The 26186-nt window shown below is 35.7% G+C and overlaps 1 protein-coding gene across 3 annotated transcripts in view; it reads left to right on the top strand.

The window, feature by feature from the left end:
• Nucleotides 1-26186, top strand: part of LOC145693488 (protein-glucosylgalactosylhydroxylysine glucosidase-like) — a 124880-nt gene that overhangs the window by 9018 nt on the left and 89676 nt on the right. Inside the window, exon 2 of one of the 3 annotated variants that reach the window (XM_081769530.1) lies at nt 9244-9394. The exons of 1 other annotated variant lie outside the window; for it this stretch is intronic. Coding sequence is in view for 1 of the 2 variants with exons in the window: in XM_081769528.1 (XP_081625654.1) it covers nt 21582-21709 (128 nt within the window). In the remaining variant the exon portion in view is untranslated. Of the gene's footprint in view, nt 1-9243; nt 9395-21546; nt 21710-26186 lie in introns of those variants that run through there. One more of the 3 variants, XM_081769528.1, reaches the window with a different exon arrangement.

Genomic DNA, 26186 nt, shown 5'->3' with positions numbered 1-26186 from the left:
CTTTCTACCCGGTAAAAGTTCATAGGGAATCATTACTCCTACGAAATTTTAGTTATTTCAAGTATTCCCAATTCTACTCATAAACAACACCTACATTTACACTAAAGAATCATACAGCACAGAGAACAAAAACATAAAAATGAAGGTGACTATGTTTCTGACTTCGTACTCTTGAATCACCTGACTTATCTCGATCAAAGTTTCAACAAAGATGAGATTCGGACCTGGGATGGTTTCTATCATTTCACTTTGATGGTACAACTTAGGGGATGAGCGAAAATGACCGATATTAGTGTCGAATCCATAGTTTTCGGGGTCGTTGAGATAAGCTGTGACACTTCCAATGCCGTTTATATCCAAATTCAGCCCCGTAAATTGGGGCAGGGGAGGGGTATATAAAATGATCGAAAATGACCGATATCAGAGAACACTTTAGTGATGGTAAAGAGTAACTGACTAAAGGAACATACTACTAAAATATATTATTTTAACCAAGCGAAACCGTTAATTGACACTAGTAAATAATAATTGTACTACAAATGAAATCTATATTATTTCATTTATTACAAACTGTAACCAGCCAATACCAACAAGCACTTCAAACAGGCATCGGCAAGGGTGGTTGAAATTCCTCACGAAACTACTTTAATGCTACAAAATATTTATTATTTGAGAAATTTTAAATTTTGGTGAAATACCATCTAAATATACATTAAAGATACGCTACAACGGAGGTAACAGTTCCCTAGGAAATTTTTATTGAAATCTTTATTGTCATAAAGTGAAATTTACAGTTTAATCAGCCACGTTTGTGCTCAGAGATTAAGGGAGACGGTGTTGATTATAGTTAATGTAAAGGTGGAATGAAAAAAGTTGGAGAAAATCGGAGAATCCCGAGAAAACTCACGCATATTGTGTTTGTCCACTACAAACTTTACTTTGCACGAACTGGGATAGAACCAGGGACCTCAGGCACCGATTCAATACAGAGCTACTAAGGAACGTGATCATTTACGCATAACCTTTCAAGAAAAAGAAAGAAGTTTGCATAATCAAACGGTTTCTCTTAACTTTGTTTCAGTGTTTTGAGATTTAATTTCACTTGTTTTGCTACGTACAAACGGTACTCGGAACAAGAAAATTAAATGGTAATATCTCAGACACAGAATGTCCGATGTTTTATCTTTAAATTTTCACATTTAATTTACATTAAAGTAAAATTAAAAGTTTACAGTGTAGATCATTCTACAGTGTTCGTACTTAAAGGCTGATCGGGTTATATCCGACCAATAGAAAAGGGCGTGTTGTCATCATCACTGGTTGTATTTTACCGGATCATCAGCATTCTAGACTATCGCCCGTTATCGTAATTCTCACTCCAACATAATACGTTAGAGAAAAATCATCTTATTCCTCCCGGCAGCATTTTTATGGGCCAGTGAAAGAGGTATTGTTTTAAGAGTTCAAATGTGTTGAAATCCACTGGCATGGTGTCAGGGAATGCCATGAAAGGGAGCAATATGAATTCTCGTTTATGCTACATGTCATAATAAATCCTTGGGAATACGGATCAACTATCTCTTCACTTAGTTCTTGTTGGCTTGATAGCGATGGGATGTGTTCGGAAATAGGGAACGTGATGGATTCCTGTAAGTAAGCAGGTTTTACCTTCACATTTTCGTTTACCCTAACAGGTTAACCCATACATTTTTTGTAAACTGTTTTCTCTGACATTCCATGCCAAAGGTTTACCTATTTTCCTGACAAAATTTTGTTTATTTTTTCACTTTTTCGTAATCCCATAATTTTTAAAAAATAAAAATGAAATCTTTGAATTTAACGTCCATGATTAAGGCTGTTATTCTGACATATTTCATACTAGCATCAATTACCCACCTCGTTGGGTAAAAATAAGAAAAATTAGTAACATGTTCCGTTAGTCTGTCACTTTTTATTACTATATATATACTTTCAAAGTTTTGACTGGTAGACCCATAGGAAAACGACCATTAGGAAGACCTAGGCGCAGATGGGAGGATAATATTAAGATGGATCTTGCAGAGATAGGAATACAAAGTAGAAACTGGATGCAATTAGCTAAGGATAGAAGTCAGTGGAGAGCTTTTGTGAACGCGGAACTGAACCTCCGGGTTCCATAGGCCATAGAGTTATATATATATATATATATATATATATATATATATATATATATATATATATATATATATATATATATATATATATATATATATATATAAAGTTGGCTCGTGACAGCGAGATGATGAAAACCATCCCAGACCCTAATCTATGTTGAAAACTTGATCGAGATCTATCTGCTAGAGCTAGAGAAAATCACAACCCTTTTAAATTTTGATTTTTTAAAGGTAATTTTTAGGCTTTCAGTCAAGCAGCTACAGTGCCAACAGTATTGACGCTAGGATCATGGTACGTACCTCTTTTTTCTTTTTCTTTTTTCTTTCTTTCTTTCTTTCTTTCTTTCTTTTCTTTCTTTTTTTTTTTTTGTAATGAAGCAGTTTCCAACTGCATCAGTCAAATGTCCCTATTACGTACCTAATGCAAGAAATTCCCGCTTAAAATGGGAAAAAGGGATTTTCTTTAAAAAATCCTCTTTTATCACGAATTTCTTCGCTCAGGTATATGACACGCACATGCGAATGGTACTAAAAAACTTTGCTTCATTGTGAAAATAATGAGAAACGAAGAATGTACGGGGAAAAATAGTCTTGACGCTATAGCTGATTAACCAATTTTTCTTCGATAATACATTTTCAGTCAATTTCTATCCAATCCGCTTCAGTATAAAGACTAATCATTGTAGGAACATGAAAAATACCTCGTCTTGTTTGGCATGAATTGGCCTCTCGAACGGTACAACTTGCATATCCCTATCGTGCACCTGAGGGGAGAAAATTCCCCCAAAAGCGAAGTTTTTGTAAAAATCCATTTTTTCCATTTGGGCGGGATTTTCCCGCTTCTTGTACATAATAGGGAAATTTAAGTGCTACATTTGGAAACTCTGCTTTATAACGAAACCAACGAGGTACAAACTATGTTTCTAAGATTAATAGAGATACGTCAGGAATTATTTTTAAAAAAGCTCTAAAATTTACCCTTTTTCAAAAGCCGCCATTGTTGTTTGTGACGTCACTGCCCCTAGGCATCGCACACGTGACTGCAAAATACCATAAAATATGTTCTTTGATGCTTCCATAGTTGAATAAATGCAAAAAAAAAAAAAAAAAAAAAAACTGGTATGAAAAGCTTTACTAGAGATTTATAAAGCAAATTCCGAAGGTCGACGCCATGGCTTGTGGCGTACACACACACACACACACACACACACATATATATATATATATATATATATATATATATATATATATATATATATATATATATATATATATATCCCTCTCCTAAGTTGACTCGTGACAGTGAGATGATGGAAACCATCCCAGACCGGAAAACCAGAGAAAGTCACAAACATAGTCACTTTCATTTTTGTTTATAGATTTAAGATCTCTATCTGAAACTCTATTTAGTTTTTTAAAGATCCTATTGAGAATGTAGGATTTCCTCTTTGTTTGCTTTAAAATGCGGTGATCATTTGATTTGCTTACACGTGATTCTCTAGAAGATTACCGTCAATGTTCGTAGGTTTTAAGAAAATTTCCCTTGACTGACACAAATTTCCCCTTTTCTTATCAAATTTTCCCTGGTTTGTTGTGTGTAGAATTTCTATGACAAAAAATTATGTGATAGGACTAATGTAGTTATATTAAAGGAAGTGCCAACCACATTTGTTTTATTCATTTCTTTTTGTTTCTATTTTGTACTTCTTTCTTCACTCTTTTAACAAATGTTACACACATACACACACACCACAACAATGGATGCAAATTATGATGCTTTAAACATAGACACATATACGCACAAACTATTATATTGATTCATTTCTAAGTACAAAGGGGGATACAGACAAACGGAGACATGGCATGTAGATGAAAGAATGGAGGGGAGTTGATATTGGTTATAGCCGTTAATGTTCTTTGTAGAGCTACTAGTGAATGCAAGAGAAATTGCAGATTCTCGAATTCGACCCCCTATTTCCAAGTGAGTTACAATTACAACCACGGAAAGCAAAACATCAGTTTGAATATGAGGCCCCTGATGAGCACATTGCGATTCCCAAAATTTCTTTAAAAAGTAGCGTTTATTTTTATGTTTTGGATAAAGCCATGGTCTTTTCAACTAAACCTCCATCATGATCTATTTGGGTTTTTATACAGGATCAAAAATGAAGACAAGGGTTCCCTGATGAAGAAATGTGCTGTTCTTCAAGTGGCTTTAACAGATGAAGAATATTTTGATATTGAGAGTTTCCAGCTTTAACAGGAACTATTGGTTTTACTCTCTCTACTATCAGATGAAAACGCTAAACGCCCACTTGAAGTATTACAATACTTGCTGACTGAAAATGTCCCTAAGTGTATCAATTGGACTCAGAATTGCCCTCGCTCTTCCTGTCAGAATGGAGTCAAGCGAAAGAAGCTTCTCAAAATTAAAATTAACTACAAATTGAGATCTACCATGTGTAAACCTGCCATACATTTTTCATGAGAATACGGGACACCTTCTATCTCCCCAGCCCCCATCCAAACTTTCAAACACAATGCATTTGTCCTTCGTGACTAAGTGGTTAGCGTACACGCCTTTGGCGTGGGAGATTCGGGTTCGATTCACGGTGGTAGATCATGTGGTTCGGATATCACGTTAATCAGTAGATCCACGTCTCATATAGCCTCTCTGCTGAAAGGGATGCTAAACTTAAAAATCAATCAAACAAACAAGACCTCCTATAAGTATTTAGCATTTATATGAGTTTTTTTTTTCCTCTGAATAGGCTTCCCAAATAATATGAACACGGTAGTGCGTATTCCAGAATGACTTTAAAAATTAAGTGTTGTTGCTACAAATAAAAATAATAATGTAAATAGGGTTATCACATACAAAAAATTAGTACATAAAACTTTACTGAGATATTACACGAAATATAATTTTGTTTCCTTAAAACAATGAACGTTACGTCTTGCTGTACCAAACAATAATGAAAACACTCATGAAATACAAGAAATATAACAGTAACAAACTTAATACGATTGTACCATATCTCAATATAATTTATTAACAAGAATAAAAAATAACATGGAAGTCCCAATTGCATATTTAGCATATATTGTTTGTATGACAGACACACAAGGAATCCTTCAAGTTACATAGGCCTATAAACCTATCACTAGAATTGATTTTTTCTCAGAGTTTTATTGTTGAACAATTGATCGTACATTTCAGCATGCGCGCCGACTACTTGGGTGCTCCGGAGCTCCCGCACTTACACAAATAAATTTTGAGAGTGCGGCACACCCACAAGATTTTTAGTATGGAACCGTGTTTTAACCTGTTTCTCTTGCGTTTAAGGCAGCCGTGTTACCGACTGAGCCAGGGCAGCTCCAACTCATCCTTATGGTATCTCTATATTTTACTTTATCACACCACAGCCCTTTATGACAGTGTTTATAAAAGATTTTAACTAAAAATAAATCAACCAAATATCTAAACTTTCCTGAAATCATATAGGATATAACGTCACGTCATTGATATGCACCCACATAAATTTTGGAAAGTCGGCGCCGTTGCAATTCAGTGTATGAAAAGTGAAAGTTTTGCTTCAGAATTAAAGCATTTGCAATAGTGGATTTTGAGATCTCACATGTATATTTGTTTTCTCACTAGACTAGTAGGGCCTAGTAGTTATTTTTTTTAAAAGGAGTTCGATTCCTGCATTTGACCCTGGAATGCAGAGACAAAATTCGACAATTTTTTTGGAGGACTGTTAATATAAATCTTTTCTTGGGAATACTGAACACAGCCACCCAGCGATCTTGTGCTTTGACATTTGCGGTATTCCATTTATTTAACTCTTCTGCTACAATACGTTTAATAATAGAAAACTCGTCAATGAGTGTTGTGCTGTTAACTTGCATATGACCTAAATTTTCTATTAATGATATACTTTCTTCAACATTTGATCATTCAGACTGATTTCAAAGTACACAAAGTTAATGTGTTAAGATCTGAAAATTGCTTTCCCCATGAAATTAGATAATCATATGATACAGTGCAGAATGTGTGAACATAATCCTGTGTACAAAATTTATCCTGAGCTTGTTTGGCATATTCATACATGTCCTTCAAGAGAGATTTAGATTTTAGACTCAAAAAATTATTATATTTCCTATTGTTCACCTTCATTGTGAGAAGTTCATAACATGCTAAAGCATCAGCAATACATACATGCTGTTTTCCAATTTCTCGTATACTTCTCTCAAAAATATTCAGCTAACTGTGCACAGACCACAACCATAATTCTGATTCTTCACCATTAAAAATATTTCAAAGCATTATGAGATCTTAACTCAGGCAGAAAAAAGTATTTTAGAGCAAGATATAAACTAACAATTCTTTTAAGAGTCGGCAACAGTGCCCAGCCACTTTGTGCTACTGTAACTCAACACTTATTGAAAATTCCCAAAATTCTTTGAGAATTTCTACTAAATTTCAGAACTTTTAAGTGTACCCCATTTTATGGTAAGAAATATTGAACTAGAACTGGTAGGAATTTTTACTGATTTGTGGTTAGTGGTTTCGATGGATAAACAGGACGGAAGGGGGCCGTGGTGGCTCAATGATACAGCGATCACCTCTGGTGCTAGGGGTCCCGTTTTCGATCCCAGCCCCCGTCAAGTGAACCTTGTGGTGGACAAACACAGTGTGCTTGGGTTTCCTCGGGGTTCTCCAGTTTCCTCCCACTTCCTTCATTCCACCATTTCATTCATTTCTCATAATCACCGTCTCCTTTAGCCTAACCGGCATAACCGTGGAACGTAAAACTCAAAAATTTCATTTCATTTATTTTCGGGCGGAACTAGAATACGGGACATTTTCCTGTCCCGACAACATTTGAGGGGACGTGGGACACTCGAGTCCAAAATTGGGACTGTCTTATTTTACGGGACATATGGCAGGCTTAACCATGTGCCAGGAGCGCCTCGTAGCATTCGCCATGATGTCAATTGAGTTCGACATTCTTGGAAACATTGGCGTAGATGTCATTGTCAGAGGTTTTGCAGACAAAAAAGCTCGGAAGGTTATATTGTAATTGTTGTGAGGTTCTGAAAACAAATGTATTTAAAATGGTTTAAATTTTGTCAATTTTTAGTAATAGTGGAATTTAACTTTTTATTTTGTTACTTAAGTTTTGGTATGCTATAGGCCTGAGGCCAAAGTTTACAAAATTAGGAAAGCAATTTGTGTAAATTATTCTAGATTTTAAGGTACTATTTTTATGGAAGAAAAAGATATGGGCGCTTTCTCATAAAGTACCCTAAATTGACTTTGATGTGGTTTACTTACTAATCAAACTAACGAAAGTTAGAGGATTTCTAGTACTTGATAAAACCTGTTATTAAGCTTTAGTGTTGTAAGAGGATTCAGTTTTTGTACAAATTCATGAGATAGATCAATGAATGCTATGGACTTCAGCTATTAGGGTCCAGATAGAAAGGATTGTTTATGTTGCTTTGCGTAAAACACGTTCAACATGTGAAATGCATTTATTGGTGTTTCACATTATTAGAATAGATTGTTACATAGTCGGATATATGGTAGAATGACTCCTGATGTTATTGATATAACGAAACAATTGCCAATATAGCAGTAATCATGTCACAATTAGTAATATTCAATAAATGCTGTTCGATATTGTTTTTGTTTATACATATCGGTACATAAATAATAATAATATAATCACAATGTAATTGATATGTCTATTTTTAAAGTATTAATATTTCTTTTTGAAAATGGTTTTAAAATATTAAAATCACTGTAATATAGGCTAGGACTAGCGTGGAGGCGCCTTAAAGTCACTTTGCCCGGGTGAAAATTTTGCCTCGGTCCGTCCCTGCTACTGGCAACAAAACTGAAAATAAACAAATGAACTGGAAAGAAAACGCAAACAAATAAATGGGTAAAGACACGAATCATGACAGTATCAATCTATTATTATCAGGTTATCTTAATACCTTCTCTCTTTTCGATTCCCGGCGGGAACTTATGTAGTTCGGATTCCACGTTAATCAGTAGGTTCACATCTTGTATAGCCTTGCTGCTGAAAAGGGATGTTAAACTCAAAATCAACTTAACATTCTCTGTTAAGGTCGCAGGCTGTGAAGCTCAAGAATCCAGAGTGGTTTCTGTTGAGTTTCCGAAAAATCCTAGACTCTCAATAGTGGAGAATCCGAACCTCACTATACAGTGATCAAATTATTACCCGAGGGCATTCGTAGGCAGACAGTCTCATATGTATTAAGGATAGAGTTGGACGAACAAGCCGCCACAAGTCAACATCTTTCAAGTAGTAGTAGTAGTAGTAGTAGTAGTGGTAGTAGTAGTAGTAGTAGAAGTAGTAGTAGTAGTAGTAGTAGAAGTAGTAGTAGTAGTAGTAGTAGTAGTAGTAGTAGTAGTAGTAGTAGTAGTAGTATGTAGGCAGTAGTGATAGCTCAATGGTCGAAGTTGAACGATCCCTCTGGCCCATGAAGTTAAGATGTGGGTTATCCTGTGCTATGATAACACAGCAAGCTATTAATGGTATTAATACCATCATAGTTGAATGCGGCTCTCTTTTGCACATTGATTTCACACATATACACACACCCATTACTGTCGCGATGATGTGTCCAGGACGAACATAGTCTGGAGGATCCGTAACAAAATCTCAAAGAATCGTGCAATTTATGATACAAGCGTCAAATTTTACATACGGTTTATAGACATCATAAGAAACAATTCTAGGGGTGGAGCCAAAAAATATCACGTGATTTCGTCGAGATAGCCTCCATATTAAAAATGGCCGCTCAGTACATATAAAATAACATTTAATTATATTGTTTAACATGTTAATGCATTTTAATTTTTAAATTATAATCTATTTTTTCACTTATGCTCTTGATAAAGGTCATTTGACACTTGGCGTGGTAAAATGTTGAATTTAAATGTTTAATTATGATTTATTTATTTATTTTTATTAGTTGTTTTACAGTTATTTTGCCTGCTATTTCTTTTGTCTTTCAGTGTAACTCAGATTTTGTTTTCGATTTATTTCAGAACTGAACTGCAGCTAAAATGAAACGAAATTTCAAACTAATAGACAATACTGAGGTTTCCAAACCATGTGATGAAATCACAAATTGGGACCTTTGTCTTTTTTCCGAAGAAGTAACAAAGGAGAGGCTGACCTGCCCTGGTGATTTTGCAGGTAAATCATTAAATGAAGCTGCTCGGTTTTCAACTATAGCGGAAAATTTAGTAAAATTTGAAGAAATAGAGTCACTACCTTCTGGGTTTAAAATAAGAAGGCTGGATGAAGGACAAGGTATTAAGTAAACATTTATGGATAAAAAAGACAAAATATCATAAAATGTTTGTTTCTTCTGCTCTTTGAAATTCAATAAAATTAGATATAACAGGGTAATTGAAAGAAAAAAGAAGAAGAAAAGTGGAAGTCAAGATAAGTCAGACGTATCTGCATCAAGTGAGAAAAATACCAGACCAAAGGACTCACTTTCAGTCAGTCAAGGTGGGTGTACATTGTGCTTCTTTTGTGATGAATCAGTGGATGGAAAATCACAGTAATTTCAAAAATCACGAACACCTAAAATAGATAATCGTGTGAGATCATGTGCTTTTACTCTTCAAGACCACAAATTAATTGCAAAGCTAAGTGCTGGTGATATGTTTGCTCAAGATGCAGTGTATCATGCAAAATGTCTTGTGGCCCTATATAATCGTGAAAGAGATTTAAAATTAAGATCAGAAGAATACGCTCATACATATGAAAAAACGCATTAGCAAAACTTTTAGTGTACATTGAAAGTATTCTTGATGACGACGAAATGTCCCCTGTGCTGCAGTTGAGCCATCTGAAGAAACTCTATTGTCAGAGAATTGAGCAACTGGGTGGTGACCCAAGTACAGTGCATTCAACGCAGCTAAAAGAGAAAATACTTAATCATTTTCCAGAACTCGAACTCCATGGCGCTGGTCGAGAAGTTTTGCTTGTGAGAAACAGTGATATAGGAGAGATCCTCAAGAAAGCCTGTTTTCATAATTCTGAGTTAGATGCCATTGTTTTATCTCATGCTGCAAACATAGAAAGACGAGATATTTTTAAACATCCCCAGTTTCAATTTAAAGGGTCATTTGAGGATAAGTAACAACAAAACAGTGTACCAACGACATTGTTAACTCTTATTGGAATGATATTATATGGTCCTAACATTGGAAACAAAGCGGATTATATGTCCCAAGTTTGTCTCTCTCTTTCACAGATTTTATCCTTTAATTGTTTTAAAAAACGTAGAAAAGTTTCACAGCATTTAGTCCATTCTCCAAATAGCGAAACGCCGCTGCCCCTTTCATTAGATGTATGATTCACTCATATACAAGATCAAAACAAACAGTTGATGTGTTGTTTGAATTAGAACTTAGTGTATCTTATGACAGAATTCTCTGCCTCTCAGCAGAATTGGGTAATTATGCTATAATTCATTTCATGGCAGTAGCTCCCTTACATTTGAAGAAAAATGTTTTTACTACAGCTGCAATTGATAATATTGATCATAATCCTTCATTTACATCATCTACTACTTCATTTCATGGAACGGGAATATCACTGTTTCAGCATCCAGATACTGAACATTTGGATGAAGAACAAGTTGAAGAACGTGTAGTGCACAAATGAAAAAAGTTGATGAAACTCCCAGAGAGTTACACTCTAGTCAAGCCTATATTTTCTCCAAAGATGAAACACTCCACCTAAAATTGAGACGATAGCACCATTAGAAATTGGGAATGCTGAAAATGATAAAGAAAGTGAATGATGTGAACACGTTTACCGTACTACCGAAAAAGAAGATTCACATCTGACTTTAGATTGCACATGGGCATCATATCGTGCTTCTAGAAAAGAAATGAAAGAAAAGAAAGGATGTCAAGTTCGAGATGGCGACCTTTATCAGTTTTTCAGTCATGAGCATCAATCATTTCCTCCGTCACTGGCAGGGTGCAATGGAAGAATTCGGTATGGAGGTAAATTAGACATAGTACCATGCCTAGAAAAACTTATTTCTTGCAGTGAAGAAGATAGTAGTGAACCTCATCAAGCTGGACCTGATGTTGAAATGATTATTCTTGATGGTGCAGTCATTGTGCACTTTCTGACACCCGAAGCTACAGATTCGTTTGCTGACTATATCAAAAAGTTCATAAACATGATTAGAAATCGATTTAAAAGACAAGTGAAACGTGTTGACGTAGTGTTTGATACCTATAAACCAGATAGCTTGAAGAGTTGTGTTCGTGAGAAGAGAGGAACAGGCATTCGAAGAAAAGTTGAAGCGGATAAAAAGGTGCCTAAAAACTGAAAGGACTTCCTTCAAGTTAATGAAAACAAAACAGAATTATTTCTTTTATTGGCAAAATTTGTAAGTTTAGCAGAATATCCAGGAAAAGTTGTTGTCACTAAAGGAAACAGTGCCGTTAGTTCACAACCTGCGGATTTAAGTCGAATAGTACCATGTTCTCAAGATGAAGCAGACACAAGGATATTTTTACATGCAGCAGATGGTATAATAGAAGAGTATCGAAATATACAAGTTTGTAAGGTTGACTCAGATGTGGTTGTGTTGGCAGTCAAGCAAGCAGCTAAGTTGGAATATGATTGTTTGTAGGCATTGTATGGATCAGGAAAACATATGCGTTACATCAAATCTACAGCAATATCAAAGGCACTGGGAACTGAGAAAAGCTCTGCAATAATTGCTTTTCATGCTTTGACGGGAAGTGACACTACATCTAAATTTGCGGGTAAAGGTAAAATATTAGCTTGGCCAGCCTGGAAAGCTTATGATGAGGTTACGTCGGCATTTCAATTATTATCAAGTGCTCCAGATGTAGAAGCCGTGAAGACAGTGTTTCCAATTGTTGAAAAATTTGTTGTATCGTTATATGACCTTTGCAGCATAGATAATGACATAAATGTAGTAAGGCAAAAGATGTTTACACGAAAGAATCGTGAGCTTGAGCTTATACCTCCAACTCAAGATGCTTTGCTTCGAACAGCTTATCAAGCAGGACAGATTTGGGGAAGATCACTTGAAAAAGAACCTGAACTTCCATCTCTGAGTATTTGCGGATGGACACAAACAGAGGAAGGAAGATGGATACCTCGTTGGATAACAACTCCACTAGTCAGTGAGTCTTCAAGAAAGATATTGAAATGTAATTGTTCCAAAGTGTGTTCTGGAAAGTGTAGCTGTTTCAAAGCTGACTTACCATGTACAGCTCTTTGTAGATATGAAGAATGTGAACGCTGAATATATATACACGAAGAAAGAATGTAAATTCCAATTTTACTCTCCTTCATGTTTTAACATGAAGTAAAATTCTCAATTTTGTTGCTATGTGATATGTTTTATTGTACAGTTTTGGTATTGCAGAAATCTTATATACAAACTTCAATTTCCACAGGCTTGACGTTTAAAGTTAGAAAGATAAACTTAACATACTTAATAGTGCTATGAATCCCATTCTGTTAAATCAAGAACAGGCCGTCTGATAGTATTTCTAAGCGTATATTAGCAAATAGTGACCTCAAGAACATATATTTTGATACCCATCACTCTATAGTTATGGCATTATATTAAATCTGGTCACATTGGGCGCCATGTTGAAAAATAGCAAACAAAATAAACTAAATAACAAACTAAAATATACAAATGTGTAAATTGTTCATTATTTGGTCAATAGTAATTAAAATAATATTGTCACTTGTACATAAAAAGAAAAATATAAGCTATTTTCAAGAAAAAGCACCTTTACGAGATTAATTTTTCAATATGGCCGCCATTATGACAAGAGCGCCAATTTCGATTGGCTCCACCCCTAATATTGTTGTTTACACATCAATTATTGTGTACTGTAAATTTCATACTTGTATCAAAAAGTGCACGATCATATGACCGATCCTCCAGACTAACAGCAATTTCCTGGGAGAAAAAGGAGCCTTTTCACTGGGTCACACATACATCTCCGTTTGAATACTATATTTATATTGCGCCTTTTAAGATCAGGAAGTGTTTGTTACGCTTGCCTATGTTTAATTACAGTTGTTCACTCCAAACTATTTGAGTGCTGCGTTACCGCCCTCTGGCAGTACTACTCAGGCATCGAACCGAAAACGTTGCTGGCCCTACTCAGAGACCAAGCCACTGAAATTATAATAATTAATTATTGATATCCTGAGGTACAAATGATGCTAGTTTGATAGCACCCTCCTCTCTCTTTGTTAAGGTCACAGTTTTCCCGAACGGCAGTGTGTATGTATATGCAATTAGTTGGTGTTTAACGAAGCGTTTCATTGCCAGTGCTGTATAAGAGAGGACCAACTTTTTCAAGTGGGATCCAAATCACTACGCAGGTATATTCGAGGCAAGTGCCATAAGCGGGAACCGAACCGAGGACAGTGCACACTAAGAATGCACGTTAACCACGACGGTACACAATGGGTATACATCCATTTTATGCAGTGTTCGAAGTGGAAGAAAAACAGAGACGATATGTTTTATTACCATTTTGACTTTACATACCGTCTATCTAAATGTTGAAAGTCAAAGAGGGTATGATGCCGGAAAGATTACATTTCAATTTACACAACGACTCAAAACCATGAAAGAGTTTATCCGTGGTTACAAAGGGGCAGACAGATTGTTTGCTTCCCCCCAAACTTCTCAGAAAAATATATGTTGTATTATAGAGAATTATACATGAAAATGATTAAAGAACGAGTTTTTATATTAACAATTTTTAAACAATTTCCCGCGGGAGAACTTGCGACTGAGGAGTATTCCAGACTTCCGGATCATTGGCGTCTCTGGCATGTAAAATTTGGGGGGACATCAAAGGAAATGATCTAACTGCTAGTATCTCAGCGGAATTTTAGATTATGTCACTTCAAAATATTGGGGGGACGCGTCCCCCCGTCCCCCGCCAGAGACGCCCATGCCCCGGATAGTCCACCCTCACAGTAGACAACCCTAAATCCACGAAGAAACAATTGAATGACACTATAAAATATAAAACGCTTAATATAAAACAATAACCAAAACAACAGATTTGACATAAAACACTTAAGTAAAACAAAATACTTTTTTTGATTGCACAAACTATATTTTTTCTCGTAAATACCCGACTCAGTTATGTATTTCTTTATCATTGTAGACACAAAAGGAATCCGGGCGAATTCATAACAACACTTTCCGATTTCAGTTTAAACGAGTCGCATTTTCAATATATCCTTTTGTTTAGATTGGGCCCATGACTCATTCCTTTCTGTTATGTGGCCCTTATCTACAAACAACAAAACCAATACGAGTTCTTGCATAGGAGCAAGGAGTGAACTTTTTTGTAGACACTTCATTTTAAAAACAAGAGATAGGAAAAGGTAACATAAATGTCGGTGTTGCCAACTTAAAATCGTCGAGGTGCAAAACTATACGCCAATCATTGGGTATAAAAATAGATTTATTAAAGGTATATTAGCACCCACTTTCCAGTGACAGCATGTCCTGATCACCGAAAAACCAGAGGCGGTATGTATTCATCACTGTAAAACCAGAGGCGGTATGGCATACCACCAGAAACCGTCTCACTTCGACCACTGATTGTATTTTTGCAAATATTCCAGGCGTTTGAAACGTAATGGAGAATTGTTGCCGATAGAAACAGTGTGCATGAAGTTGTCTTCCCAGAAAACAAAATTTGCAATTGTGGGGAGAGTGTCTTGCTGTGATATCTCCCTTAGTAACTGATTAGCAACTTAAATATGATAAGCAATATTGTATTTTTAAGTATTTATACTTTACTTTAAATCTCAATTCACTTAGAAGTACAAAGACCAAAGATCTAGGAAAATACGATTAAGTCCTTGAAAAGGTTAAATATTGTAAAGTCAGAAGTGCCTATATAAACAAACGCTTTATTATAATGGGATTTAGAGTCTATAAAGATATGTGACCGCAAAGTATAATAGCTTTATACTTAGATTATAATTATTATTGATAATCACATTCTACCGGGAGCAAAATTCATAATTATATTCTACCACGTACTTAATTCGTTGCACTGCTCACAGAAATATAGCTGCAGTTTATTTGTGAGAACTTGGGGTGACCTTACCGGCCACTGTCCTTCTAAATCAATGGTTACCAAAATATCCACGTAAAAATGTTATTATTTCATTTTATGTATGGCACGTTGTACTCCCTTGTTGCAATCATTCAGCTTGCCCACTAACTTCTAAACGCACTGCGAACTGTTGAATAATGTACGCTATACAGCTGAGTTCAGGGCCTGTCCTAGACAATTTGCCCCCCCCCCCCCGTGTAATGGCATCATTTGCCGATCTCCTTTCTCCAGAAAGAACAAATCTTAAAAAGCCATGATTTTAAGTATGCTACCTCATCATGAACAACGCAGGGGAGGGAAAGAGCACTCGCACTCAGGAAGCTCTAAATACTACAAATAGAATGTCGTTGTGTCTTTTTTCTTTTTTAAATAATAATCTATTATGTTAGTGAAAAATAAAGAAAACACTGCAAAAGGAAAGATGGTAATCCTTTTTATACAATTCAATATCGAGCTTCGATCTCAGTATATCAGTTTGCAATTCCAGTGCAACTACCTATCTTATCTTTTTTTCTTGAGTTTCCTTCTACATATGTTATTTTTTTTTTTTAAAAAAAAAACTTGTTTCACCTTCAATGATAAGGAGCTTATTTGTGACAAAGACAAGACTAGTTTTCACATCAAAACTGTGATAACTAACTACATAGGACAGGTGTTCGCTACTGTTCGAGAATTGAGTTCTTGTATTTAACAATAATGAAGCAACGATTTGTTTGACCGTCATTATCCATATCATTAATGTGAGCAAAACATGATTTATGAATGTAGTAGGGCCTATTCAAATAGAAGGTCACCTTAGTAAATTTAAATACCAACATCATAAATTCTGTTCCCAATAAGAAATATTTTAAATAATATATTTCTCACATTTTGCCGCCCGTGCAAATGCACGTGTTAGTCTACACATAAGATAGAACCGGCCCTGGCTGACTTTACTATGTTTTCGAAAACAGTTGGTCCAATGATTCACGAACAGGAAACAAATTACACTAAATGTCAATTTTCTGTGAGTCCAAGGGAATCTCAATAAACAGTTTTCAGTGAACCAATGTCTAGTGTATCGTGAATTTACATGACCCGACAAATGTAACCAAGCTTCATCCGCGAAGAATGTCTTTTCAAATACAGAAACATTGTTTCGCGAGATTGATGAAATCACCGACAGTATTTAACTTGATTATCGCTGTCACTTGGTCGCAGTTTATGTACCACTTTCACGAGATAAGAACATAATTTTAAATGTTGTCATTTAAATTGAGCCATATTTAGTCGTATCTGCTGTGAGAAGTGTCCAAGTTCTTTCCGTGGTGAAGGTTGTAATCGTGCTGCAACATCCTTCAGAACATCGTTCGTCAAAAAGATCGACCTTCCACTCCGAGGTACTGCCGTGTTCAAAAAATCTGTTGATTAATCCATGAATTGTTGATTTATTCACTTTCTTACCGAAACGATGCTGAAATCGGAATCCGCTTTGCCAACGAGTTGCTACAAGAAGTCGCTATATGAGAGATGAAATGACTCCAATTTTGCTTGAATAGTCCCTTAAAAATTATTCGTGGAATTCTATTTTTGTCCTTCTCTCTCTCATATATATATATATATATATATATATATATATATATACTATATATATATGTGTGTGTGTGTGTTCAATTCAAGCTATAATGCTATCTACGCTACAAAAAGTAGATGAAAGAATCATACGTCACTAGTAATAGTTTCACTTTTAATACAATATATATTTTTGACTTTATGATGAATTTTACTTCAACGAAATCAAAAATGAGTTTAGAAAGACGAACAAAAATAAAAGTCTACACAGAAAAAGAGACATTTGACTTTTACTGTCGCTGCTACAGATAATCATCTTGCTATCTGTAAGTATTATTTGTGCATCTAAACGGAAGCTCTGCAAAGTACAGTACAAAGGTTGAAGTTGGTCCCCGTTAGAGGGCAAGAGATAACAGCAATCAAAGCGAGAATATGGAGATAAATGCTATGAATTTTAACGGTTCGTCAACATTTGCGCTGATTCAAATAAGCAAAAGGAAAATGAACTGATTCGATCTAATAGTACTTGATTACAGAACAAGTTGTTCGTAGTACAAAAGTCGCTAAATTTGTAAGTAAGTCTCCAAATTGTCATTCAAACATCATCAAAAAGTCGTTAATCGAAAAAAAAAAAAATTCGCTATCCTGGAAGTCGAATCCACTAGATTTAGCTACTTTTCCCCCAAATTGGCAACACTGATCGGAATCCTCCACTAGTGGCGGCTCCGGATTAGATCCATATCAAATTATTTACAACATTGTATTGTTGTTTGTTTGTTGTTCTTTCAACATACATTATCTTGAATTACTCACCCTTCATTTCTCTTGTTCATTCTTAACTGTTAATTACAAACATTTCTTATTTTATACTTTGTTCGCTTGATATGCCTTCGTCTGTACTGTATTACAGTGCAAAATTAGTACCTTCCAACTGTTAAATGTTGTAAACTACGCACTATTCAGAAGTCACGTCAACAATAAATCTTTACCTTCTTATGTTTTTCACCAGTACAGTGGTGTTTCGTGACATAATTTTTTGGTAGTTCACAGCCGTTAGAAACTTCTAATTCTAGAATTCTTTCAGTATTCTAAATAAGGACGGTAAACACCAGAGCTACTAGAATCTTCGGACTCCTAAGGGAGACAATAGCATATTCAAGTATCCTAAAATCTTATGCAATCACTCAAAAGTGAGCGACTGTAACTTCTTTTTCTACAAGATTATTATCATCCTTAATAGAAATGACCATGCGAACGAATCGTGATAGAATATTGGACGTACTTATCAGGCGCGCACCCAGAAAATTTTGTTGAATGAGTCCAAAGTTTGGGAGAGAGTCCAATACTATAAGAGACTACATTTATGTACGATTGATCCGATGTAATTCTACAGCCGAGAAACGATATTAAAAAAAAGGAAATCTTTGAGTTTTACGTCCCACGGTTATGCCGGTTAGGCTAAAGGAGACGGTGATGATGAAAGATGAGTGAAATGGTGGAATGAAGAAAGTGGGAGGAAACGGGAGAACCCCGAGAAAACCCACGAGCACGGTGTTTGTCCACCACAAAGTTCACTTGGCGGGGGCTGGGATCGAACCCGGGACCCCAAGCACCAGAGGTGAACGCTCTACCACTGAGCCGAATACTACTCTACCACTGAGCTCTACCACTGAACGGTGGAATAAGGATGGATATAAGCTATAGTTTTGAAAACGGTCGAGCTCATACCTACAAAAAATTCTAGCAGTATATACCTGATGGAAATTGTGGGAAACACATTTATAAATCAATCAGTATACCGCCACACAACACGTTTCAACTTTTGCTACTTTGAAATACACTGAGAGAATAATGTTTCTGCGCAAAAGTACAGTCTCCGAAGTAAGTTACGCCCCCCTCCTCTACCAAAGAAGAAATCTTTCTCTGTTTTTTCATAAGTGTTACAGATTAACGTACGTTGCTGCAAATACCAATACTCGTCTTTTTTTCTATTTTGCATGTGTTATAAATGAATGTTGAAATAGAAAATTCAGTTGCAAAATTTTATTCAGGTTCTCACAATACAGAAGTTAAGAATTTACCTTTGTGACAATGTTACCAAGTACAGTATGTTTTGATAAGCTATTTACTTTTCTTACAAACATTCAGTTTATTTAGGCAGGAAAACCGTAGTCTAAAGAAAAATCAGAGATTATACGTACTTGAAAAGAAATCTTGCAAATAAATTAAAATTTAGTTTTGTTCTGCGTTAACTTAAGAATCTCTGAAGAAAGGTCCTAAACATCCCACTCCCTTCGGTACGACCTCGGATAGCCATGATTTTGTTTGTTCCATTAGTTTATTTTCATTACAACAAATGTAGGTAACTGATTGAAAGAATAAGTTGTATACTACTATATTCTTCTATTTTAATTGCAACTCAGTCTTTGATTATGTTTGAAGTGCCCCATTACTGGAAATTATTCAACAATAGGTGTGAACGCTGTTCGTTCAAATCAGGAGACTCTAGTTCCTCCTCTCAGCAACCCGCGCTTCCATACTGTACTACACAGATCAATCTATCACGCTCACAGCTTTGTTGTGAACGTAGTGTGATGATGGAGTGCATATATACAAGGGGCAATAATATTCTAAATATTATTAAATATCTTAAGAGGCCAAAAACAGCGCACGATATTTGGTGGTTCATATGCTCTTGCGAACTACGCAAGGCGACACCACTATAAACGACACGCTGCTATAGTATTATGTATATAAATAAAATTTAGAAGAGAGATTGGAAGCGAGTCTCCTTTGAAACACATGTCCCTGGGAATCATAAATTAAAAACCGTATACGAAAATACTTCTTTCCTCTACTAGGGTGTCACAGAAGGTGATATTTATATTCAAGAAATATGAACTTTTCTTAGCATGAAATGTATTCTTACTGGTGTAGAAAATGTTTCTTAAATCGAGGAGTTGCATTAATGGGTGCAGATTGACTTTGAGAGGACTGAGTATAACTACAGCGTGTGCAGATATTTCATAAAAACTGCAATATATAAACCACGAATTAAATGTAAAAGACAAAGTAACTTGTGCTACGCTTGACCACTGCGAATCTCACGTAGACAACATGAGTATCATCATAGGTATTTTGACATTATTGGAAGATCACTTGCTGCAATTGAGAAGCTTCCATGCTCTACGGTCTTCCGCTAACCTTTTCGTCTTCACGTACGAGTTTTCTGTTTTGATATCGCGTATTAGTTGCAGTCCCCTTCGCCACCTCCCTCTCTTTCCTGAGACCATACCCTCTAAAACGTCCCTCATGATACTGTTAATTCTTATCCATTGTCCCAACCAGTTTCTCTCCTTTTTCTTAATCATATCTAACATTGCTCTTTTCTCACTCACCATTGCTAACAAACACACATTCGTTTATGCTTGATCCAGCTAATTCGCTCCATTCTTTTTCATACCCACATTCGAGAGCTTCCAGACGTTTCTAATCTTAGCCTAATGCCCATGCTTCTGACCCATACAGTACAATACTCTACATGAAGTATTTTATGAATCTTTTCTCAACTCTTTAGTGAAGGTCCCACGAAATAGTACTTTCTTCCTCCTAAAGGCTTCTTTCGGCATTCCATCCTTGATTTTATTTTACGTTCACCTTTCATACCATTACTAATAATACTACTCAGAAATGAATATGGAGGTAATTTAAATACTCAGTGATAAGTAACGTGAACTTCGAACAGTGGGTGCAGGATCCATTCGTCTGGGGATCTCGATGCGTTGCACCGCCACGCTGATTATTACGGGAGCTCCTTCGTTGCTAAGCGGTTAGCGTACGCGCCTTTGGCGTAGCAGACCCGGGTTCGATTCCCAATCGGAGCTCATGTCATTCGGATTCCACGTTAATCTGTAGGTCCAGTCTCATATTGCCTCGCTGCTCAAAGAGACGTAAAACTCAAAATCAACTCAACTCAACCGATTGTTACGGCTCTGGTAGAGAAATATATTCTTATGGCGGTGCCAAGTAAAATATTTTGAACCCAGACCAAGTGCTGGAATTTTCTTAAAGTAGGTGTCTTGGCTACAGATATGTTGAGCCGCCTCACTCCTTCCTACTTTTGGCGCTAGGAGTGCATTGGACTAATTTGTACCGCCTCACTTTTGACAATGTAGGTTTGACCACTTTTTTGTGGTTCTCCAATCTTTGGCAGAGATGTGCTTAGCTATATTGACGGGAGAAATACTGTAACTGTTCATCCATCAAATAATTAAGACATTTTCCATTACATAAAAATAAATGTAAGCATTCTCGTTTCTAGAAGTCATTGGCGTAGTTGGCATACCTTGCATCCTCCTTACTTTTGGAAACTGAAAGAAACACCTGTGGTCCAACGGTATGGTATGTTTCAACAGTGTTTTAGGAGAGGTCTGTCCCTTCTCTTGCTTGCCTATGCTGTAAGGTGATGAGACCTTTCCTTTAAAGAAATAAAAGTGTTTATTTATATAAAAAATGATAAGATTATCACTTGAAGTACGTTATCTGAGTTTGCGAAATTCGTTTGTTGTTAAACGAAAACATTATTATCTCAGTTTATTTGTCACGGTCTCTATGGTTAAGCTTAATTTTAGTCTTAGAAATAATCCGTAATGGAAGTAACACAATTGAAGTGTTTCCCGTTGTTATTCTTGTTTCTCGTTTCGACATTTATTTGTGCCATCGAAGCTATTATATATCCAGATATCAGCCCAGAGGCAACCAAGTTTTACGCAGAAGGGTGAGTTCTAGTTTTTATGTTGGAAATATGTAACTGTAGTTCTGAATCAAACTGTCAACATCAATGTTTCTTTCAGAAACAATGTTCCGAGGGGGGCACTGCTGGTACTATTCAGTTTATTATTATATTATATAGGTATTGTTTTGGTCTCCTCCGTGGGGCACTCTCAGAATTCCGGGGGTCAGTGCCCCCCAAAACATGTCTGGAAGAAACACTGGTCAACTTTATCTCCGTAAGACATCAGCCACGTGCTCGTAAACGACTGTTCAACGCTTCCTATCTAAAATTAGTAGAGTATCCGCGGTGTTGTGGAACACGCCTACCAATACCAACCTAATATTCTAGTACTGATTCCTAAAAACAATTGTTTACCTTGTTCATACAGCAAGTACTGGATTTGTGAACTTTATCTGCACAAATACCTTAGTATTGTCTCCTGGAAAAACTGCTCCAACGTAGATGTGATTTGTACCGATATTCTTTTTTCTTGAGAAGTTCACTCACACGTGATTTATTTTTAAAACAGTGAAGTCCTGTGCACATATTTTATTGTATTTTCACATACATTAGGCTACTTCTGGTCATACAGTGTGTGTGTAAGAGTAATGATCTTGTAATTTTTACTTATCTGTCTGTTCATGTGTCTATCTATCTGGGAGACAAAAAATCTCAACTATGTGATGAGTCATCTTGAATTTTGGTCAAGATATAGAAGGTTGCACGTTAGGAAACGAATTTGATGATGGAGGTGGTCCATTCACTTGACCTAAAGATATGGTTCCCAATGTATTCTTATAGGTAATTATTATAAGACGAATTACTCCTTGGCAGTATGTAACCCAAAATACCGAAAAATTAGATTGATTGCATATCTTTCAGTCACTTTCAATATTGTAACCAAACAGTTTTATGTGGTATAGTAGTGATGATGCTACTTATTTATACGGTATACTGGGCAAGTCGCATTATATTGATTTAAAGTACTATTTTGCCCAGTGGCATAGCGCAAATATAAACTTAGCGACTACTATTTTCTTTATTGTGTACTGATGGTGTGCAGCTGTAAGATGGACCAATCCCACTATTACGGTATTAGATAATTTTTATTATTTTGATCAGAACGTATTAAAAGTTTGTGTGAGAAAAGTATGCATATGAGCGTAGTACGAGTGAACCTAAAAAACATTCCTGTATCCAAGGGCGCAGATCCTGGCGGCCGAGGCCCCCCCCCCCAAAGCTCATATGGGCCCCCCTATTGTATTTATGAGTATACAATATTTGGCATAATTTAAGTGTAATTTGTCTTAAAGTCTTCATATATATACCTTCTGCATCTGAATGGGCTCCGCCAAATTTACAGAGAAATCGGCGTCCTTGCCTGTATCAATCAGTTATTATTGTTATATTATTAAAATTTCTGTTATTTCGATTAATACTTTGGGTAAACAATGAAAAAATAATTCGATATTGAGTTAGTCTTACTATCTGGAAGGCTTTATATGAATTTCAGAATAAAGTTTGTATTTCTTAATAATAAATCAAACTTCAAGCTAAGGTGTTTATCATAAATGCGATAGGATAAGCTTTAACATTTCATAACCAACTCTTCCTTAAAAATGCACCTCAAAATTTATTCGGAGTAGGTGTAAAACTTCCTAGTAGAGTAAAAGAGAATAACTTAAAATAGTTTCAGGATACTACTCAGAAACAGTTACAATTACTTAATTTCGTAATTTTCGGCTCTATTTGAGATACAATAGGTTTTTAATCAGCATTGGGGGCCCGGTGGCTCAGTGGTAGAGCGTTCACCTCCGGTGCTTGGGGTCCACGGTTCGATCCCAGATCGCGCCGTGTAGACTTTGTGGTGGACAAATACCGTGCTCGTGGGTTTTCTCGGGGTTCTCCGTTTCCTCCCACTTTCTTCATTCCACCATTTTCACTCATCTCTCATTATCACCGTCTCCTTTAGTCTAACCGGCATAACCGTGGGACGTAAAACTTAAAGATTCCATTCCATTCTTAATCAGCATAATCCAAAAATATAGATATTTGTATAAAATATAACATAAAGTTAAGAATTAAAATACCTGCTGAAGGTACTTTTCCTTCCCATAAACTGCGGAGAAAAATTAAATTTCAAATGAAGCTTCCCGACAAATTGTTTAAACAACAATTCGAATACAAAATACAAGATTTTTTTTTTTTGAAAATATAGCAAACGCACTAGAGTTAGTTTGTTTCTTAAATAATAATCAGGAACTAAAAGACAACGACAGTGGCGGATCTAGGCCAGGGCCGGGGGACCTAGGCCTCCAGTTTTTTTAGTGACAAAAATAATTTAAGCTATTATTTATATACTGTATTTTTGAAAGTTTATAGTAAACTCATAATATACCTATCATAGTCTGGATTCTGGCTGACTCCCCAGTGTTTACCTTCTAGATCCACCACTGGACAACGGTGAAGCTGTTAGTGTATTTTGCTCAATTTCTACAATGGTGTACAGAAATGAGGGAATGAATGTAAAGTATGATCCAAAAATGTGAAAACACTGAAATAAAATGTGAAACCTCAGCCTATAGATGCAATGTGGCTGAGAAAGGACAATCATATCAGACCATAAGAACCTCTGCAACCATGTTAAAACTATCATACTGAATTTGAGCTGAAACTCTGAAATAGGAATAGAAGTGACACGATTTTCTTGTAGCATATGCTCTCAAAAAGACAGCACAGAAATTATTTTTGTTCAAATATTATTCATAACGATCAATTTTTATTTCTTCAGAACGTCTACGTTTTTTTTTTTCGGAAACTTCACTCATCTTCACGGCGCAATATCTTACATCTGATTAACCTTTAAACTACGGGATACTTTGTTTTCAAAATACCCTGTTTCTTGTCTTAACTACGGATATTTCGATTTCGAAATAGTACTACAATAACTTTTGTAACACTGGCTGTTTCATGTGTCTTCGATAAATAGGTGTGAAGCAATGGACTTCTTTGTAAACCCTTACAGAGCTCCGTAGTTTAAAGGTTAAACCCTCCGTAGTTTAAAGGTTAATAGAATTTCAACACCTTATTGCACATCTAAAAGCTTCAAATGTCAGCTTTCAAGTACGTTAGGCTTGACTTTCTGCAACTCATATACCCTGAGTTTTGATACACTAACATCATCTCGTGAACAAAAGGCTCAATATTTTTAAACCGTGATATTTTTACGATTATTTCCCTGTTATATTTCCCTGTTATAGACATTCGATGTGTAGAATTTAAATCTTCTATGCGGACGACTGCAGTTTCGAACATAAATTATTGTCAAGTCTATATAAATGGTTCAATTCTGCTAGAACGTCTTCATAGTTTAACAAATATTTTAGTCAACTTACAATAATATTGAGTGTTATTGTAAAAACGATATATGATTCACATTTTTGGGAGTTCTTATATCAGTGGATTTTATCTGAAAGAGGCGAATTACTCTCTCAGTGGTCTACTATCTTTCAACCAGGGCCTTCCTGTGGGTTGTAAGCTCTCGGGGCGAGAATTCCAAGGCGCCCCCCCCTAATCCGTTATGAAAAACAATAAAAGTTTATACTGTACTCCTAGATTTAAATATGGAATGTAAGATCGTAATGTAAGATAAAATAAATTAGAATTATGTCAATTTTTAAAGTGAATGGCTTTTGTAGTTAATACATAAAAGTTAATGAAAACATTATTTTGAATTATTGAATTCGAGTGCTATTCTTGCTTATTTTGAATTTGGTAGGCCTCCACATCAACATAATAATAGCATAGAATATTCAAATATTAAATTCCAAGATTAAAGAAAAAATCTTCTCACAGGGGGATGGAGAGAGTTCCAGTTGAAAAATCCTAGACGATGTTTTTCATTAGCGGTAATTTTCAAGTTCAATACTCTATCGGGAGTCCCTCAAGGATCTAATCTAGGTCCTCTGTTGTTTCTTCTTGTTATTAATGATATTCCTCTGTGTATTAAAACCTCTGAAATTCTTCTTTTTGCCGACAGTCTCAAATTATACTCCAATTCAATTGATGAATTCGTGAAACTTCAATAGGATCTACAAAGAGTTCAAATATGGTGTGATAAGAATAAATTAGTCCTGAATGTGTCAAAATGTAAATCTGTATTTTTCACGATTAAAGAAAATTCAATTAACTTTACCTATACAAGAAGTGGCTTGCTCAATACGTTCACGCAATAACGAGTAGTGCATACAGAAACCTAGATTTAATTTATAGGATAGAGTAGGATTTCTACAAAGACTCAACATTTATAAGATAATATTTTTTGTCCGCAAGGTCGAAATTAGATTACAGTTGTACTGTTTGGACACCAAATGTCTCTAAATACTCTGATGCAATAAAAAATGCTTGCATACAAGAAAACCGGTTTCTACATAAAGTATGTCCCCTATGAAAACACAGTAACGAATTTTAGTTTTCAAAC

This window comes from Thermobia domestica, chromosome 8 (assembly GCF_964235325.1).
Source record: "Thermobia domestica chromosome 8, izTheDome1.hap1.1, whole genome shotgun sequence".
Classification (NCBI taxonomy): Eukaryota; Metazoa; Arthropoda; class Insecta; order Zygentoma; family Lepismatidae; genus Thermobia; species Thermobia domestica.
Note: the sequence above shows the minus strand (reverse complement) of the source record. Positions and strands in the feature narration are given on the sequence as shown.